At 31.6% G+C, this 4,804-nt stretch overlaps 1 protein-coding gene across 1 annotated transcript; it reads left to right on the forward strand.

The window, feature by feature from the left end:
* Positions 1 to 859: 859 nt before the first annotated feature.
* LOC124534940 lies at positions 860 to 4,493 on the forward strand. The gene is made up of 4 exons (XM_047110980.1): positions 860 to 971; positions 1,045 to 1,128; positions 2,018 to 2,205; positions 3,821 to 4,493. Exons 1-4 carry the CDS (start codon positions 860 to 862, stop codon positions 3,998 to 4,000), a joined length of 564 nt encoding a protein of 187 aa, XP_046966936.1. The 3' UTR covers positions 4,001 to 4,493.
* The last annotated feature ends 311 nt before the right edge of the window (positions 4,494 to 4,804 follow it).

Below are 4,804 nucleotides of genomic sequence, written 5' to 3' on the forward strand. Positions count from 1 at the left end.
AGAGAATGGAGAATGGAGAGGAGAAGGGGGTGTAAAAGAAGAAGAAGAGAGAGTTATGCCGATTGCTATGGTTTTAGTGGTGGTTCTTTTATTTCGTTCTTTTTTTATATTTAAGTGTTGCGATTTTTGCTAAAGATAAAGTATGGGGACAACATAAAAGAAACGCTTAGTTATTTCTTAACGTTCTGAAAGTGCCAGGCTTTATTGTACTTTCGTAACGCTTCTCCGGTGGACTCAGAAAGTTTGTATCACCGCACTTTTCTCTCCAAAACTTCTGTTACAGCCTTGCGGTACCCTTTAATCGAATTTAAAGAGAACTTCTTTGCTGAAACTTGTAAGACAAAACTTGAAAATCTTTTACGTCTATTGAGTTTCAACGTACTAGTGACTTGATATAAAATAAAATAATACTTAGAGTTTAAAATATATTTCTATCATATTTCATTGAAATTTGTTACGACATATTTTTATTATAAGATTTTTTTGTTAATTTAAGCTATTTTATCTTCTCTGGAGATCATCTTCATCATCTTCAGAGGATGAACACTGTTAAACCTTTAATAATATTTTATTAAAAAAAAAAATTAACCGAAACCAATAGTGTTAATACTTTTTTCATTAAAACCTTTGAGCTTTGTTTCGTTTCGTCGTCAACTTTTGATGAACTTTATAATTATATTCAACTCTATACATGTGAAAAAATCTATTTAATATTGTACTGTAGTTGATGTATTTATATTACATTTGAACATGAATTATAAAATACCACGAGTCATACCATAAATATAAAAAGCAATACGTATAAATAATCTGAATACTTTATGTTGTAAAACGTAATTTGATATTTTCTACAAAATAAATGTTTTATTTTTATCGAACTATTCAGTTGTGTCGAGTTCAAGACTACGTTTATAGTATAATAATAATTACTTTCATTCTAGTTAAAGCAACATATTCTTGTAACAAAAATGGTTTGATTTTTTTTTAGTTTATATAAATATTTACTGTTCCTATATTTCAAAATGTAAATTTATGTTTTTTTAGATACAAAATCCACTTTACCGGAAAACTGGCCATGTGAATGGAATGACGGAAAAATTGAATTCGCGTTCAATTTTTTTTTATTAAGTACGTATGTATCGTTTGATTTAAGTAAAGAGGTTGTAATAATTTTTCTTCTTATACCTTTTTTAAAGAAACGATCTTGAGTTACAGTAAGCTAATATTTTGTAGTACTCATACTTCTAGGGCTTCATTTTCTAGTAACAGATGAAGTGGTCGTTTTACGCCTACCATTACCGAGATAGGTTTTTGTAATCTTCATCTTACAGAACAAAGGCAGAGAGTTATTACCGTTTTTCGTAATAGACTCTTTGATATTATTTTCAAAATCGTTTCGAAATATAACAGAGTTACTATTTTTTGGGAAAAGATTTGAATGATTGACTTAATCGTAATAAATTTTAATGCATATAAAATTTACACTCACCATTATTATAGTCACATTCATTGGTTTTCAATTTATAACAATATATTTAATTTTTAATACCAGTGAAGACAGTCTGGCTAAGTACTTACTTTAAATCCTATAACAAAATAGCGACGCTTTGTATAGCTATATTCTACTTTGAAGTTGGGTGAGCAAGTTTAATTATTACAGGCTCGAAATATAAGCCCTAACTGCCACAAAGACCTATTAACGGTACAAATTATTGATAGCTACTTAGAACTGAGCCGAGGTGGTTAAGAGGCTAGAACACGTTAATATTAAACAGAGATTTTGGGTTCAAAACAATGCAAGCCCTACTGGATTTGAATGTACTGTATTATGTTTTTAATTATTTTATTTATTCTCAGCAAAAAAAAAAAACATTAAAATTTTTTCTCTATTTTTGCGTTCCATTAAGTTTAGGAATTAAGTAACGTAGTAGATTTTATATATTTTATAAATAAAACAAATGGTCATAGTTACGGTATTCAAACAATATCATCTATATTTCTATCTTATCTGTGTAAGGTCCGAAGCGTTTAGTCAGTGTCGTCCGAAGAGGCATCGAGTACATCGAAGCACGTTCCTGTTTGATATTCAAAGAAAAGAATCCAATCGAGTTAGCTAAAGGAACCAATCTGACGTATCTATTCTTTACATTCTCTGACGTTTTAGAAAACTGCTGCTTACCGTTCGCTTACTTTGATAGACGACGGGTATGATCTTTAATTTTTACTATTAATTAATGCATTAGTAATTGGAATATACAATTTTTATTTATATAACAAATTATACATACATTCTTATTTTATAATCACATGATAAAAATTCTACTCGCTTATTAACCCTGAAAAATTTTTATACTTGAAATTTTTTTAATTGACTTTATTACGGTTTTCCGCCTAAACAGTTTTAACTGCTCAACCGATTATCATAAATATTTAAACATACTTCGTAAGTGGTAATAGTAATATAATAATAATCGTACGGCCTACTAACGACGACTGATCTCAAGGGTGACCAGCGAATTACGCCGGCTATATGAACATTAGTGTGTGTAAACACAGACACACTCTCTTTTCTGCCACTCTCATAATCGGATGGGTTTGCAAATACCACAAAAGCGAAAAAATATTTTTCGGTTTTGTGGTATTTGTCTGTCGAACCGTCTGAATGTCGTGCCTGTGGCTTTAAATCAAGACCTCAAGATCTGCGGGATTCTATAGCCATTAGCTTTAGCCATTAAATGAACGAGGCAGTCGTCAGGGATACAGAAAAGGATATAGTGTACCTAACTCCTAATCCCCCGTCTCCCTCACGCATTAGCCAAGTGGCGGGCGGTAACATTATATTTAAAAGATAAAGGATAAGCGATAAGGGAGAACGAAAATTTTAAGTTCTTTACTTAATTAATGATCGATAACGATGATACGAAATTAAATCAAAAGTGTTTCCTGTTAAGTGAAACGTTAGGTATAAGTGCTGTAATTGAAAAAAAATTAAAATAGAAAATTAAATTACTTTCATAACAGCGCAAAAAACGAAATTATAAAACACGAGCGAAATTGTGCATATTGTTAGATTTTACTGACGTAATATCACTTGTGCCATTTTTTATTACACTTTTTTTTTATTCAATGAATAAAAATAAAAATTGCTTTGACTGTTTGTCTTCTGTGCATTACTAAATCATTTATTCGTTTGTAATAAAATATTATAACATGAATACAAGAAAAAAAAACAATTTTGTCTTTGTACACTTATTGTTTTTCAATGTCAACATTAAGCGGTGCATCATTGTTTTTTTATTTATTTTTTATAAATAGGAGGTTGGCGGACGAGCATATGGCCCACCTGATGGTAAGTCATAAGTCACCATCACCCATAGACAATGACTCTGAAGAAATATTAATTATTCCTTACATCACATCACTTACATCGTCAATGCGCCACCAACCTTGGGAACTAAGATGCTATGTCCCTTGTGCTTGTAGTTAGACTAGCTCACTCACCTTTCAAACCGGAACGCAACAATACTGCGTACTGTTGTTTAGCGGTAGAATATCTGATTAATGGGTGGTATCTACCCTGGCAGGCTAGCACAAAGCCCTACCACCAAGGAGTACCTTGATGGCATGAACGCAGAAATAGTTAATTTGTTGTGTAAATGGGTGAATTTATGCTATATGAATGGCCATTATATTTGTACCCACTCCAAATAACCATTACTATTATTAGCTATCAAATTAAATCTTATATAACTATTACAAAGTAGAAAATTTTACAGGCAAGTAACGATTTTTTTTGAATATAATATTAATATTTTTGTAGACGGTATTGATTACACCTCTCTGCACTCTACCAGTGGAAGTTGCTCACGTGATACTGCATGCGTTGGGTTTGAAGCATAAGAAACACGAGGCATTTTCAAAACATCAAACAAGAGATCTATTGTTTTCTACTAATTGTACCTCAATGAATCAGAAAATGCATAATTCAGATATCCAATAAATAAGTTAAGTTGCAACGAATGTATATATTGTAACAAAGACCTATTATAATCAAACTACTTCTGGTAAATAACGCCTTCGTCTCTGTATTTGTCATAAGTGGGAATCGAAGTTGCGATAGTTATCACTGCAACTTACGAACTTATGTAATATGTCATTCATTATGCCGTATTTTATGTTATTGTTAGACGGTAAGAACGGTCTGATGGTTAATCATCACCGCCAAAAGAAATGTACACTGTAAGAAATATAAACCATTTCATCAACCGTGGATCAACACTTACCTTGTAAATTCAACAATATTAAGTACTAGTAGTCGCCCGCAGCGTTGCTCGCGTTTTAGGGCGTTGGTTGACATGTGTTAGACAAGGAGTCTATGTCCTTTCTTGGAGTTTAAGTTTGCTAACTCATACCAAATTTCATCAAATCAAAATCAAATTAAATCAAAATAAACTTTATTCAAGTAGGCCTTTACAAGCACTTTTGAATCGTTATTTTACAATTAAGTGAAGCTACCACCGGTTCGGAAAGTAGATTCTACCGAAAAGAACCGGCAAGAAACACAGTAGTTACTCTTTTTTAACATTTAAAAAATACAAAGTCATGTTAGTTAAATACAATCATGTAAATTAATATATCCTGCTTGGAAGTCCACAGGTATTAACTCCACGCTTTTTTATCATCTATATCAAATTCGGTTCATCGGTTTGGTAGTAAAAGAGCGACAAACAGACAGAGTTACTTTTTTTCACAATATTAATATAGATTGCTGCTTGCTCGCATATATGGAAGTTGAGTAGGTGGT

The sequence above is a fragment of the Vanessa cardui genome, chromosome 13, assembly GCF_905220365.1.
Source record: "Vanessa cardui chromosome 13, ilVanCard2.1, whole genome shotgun sequence".
NCBI lineage: Eukaryota > Metazoa > Arthropoda > Insecta > Lepidoptera > Nymphalidae > Vanessa > Vanessa cardui.

What these genes read in the sequence shown, in the direction of transcription:
- LOC124534940 (XM_047110980.1), top strand. Translation starts at nt 860, where the DNA reads ATGTTTTATTTTTATCGAACTATTCAGTTGTGTCGAGTTCAAGACTAC. An exon ending in ATATTCTTGTAACAAAAATG is followed by an intron (nt 972 to 1,044) that starts GTTTGATTTTTT and finishes ATGTTTTTTTAG; the next exon opens with ATACAAAATCCACTTTACCG. An exon ending in GTTCAATTTTTTTTTATTAA is followed by an intron (nt 1,129 to 2,017) that starts GTACGTATGTAT and finishes TATCTGTGTAAG; the next exon opens with GTCCGAAGCGTTTAGTCAGT.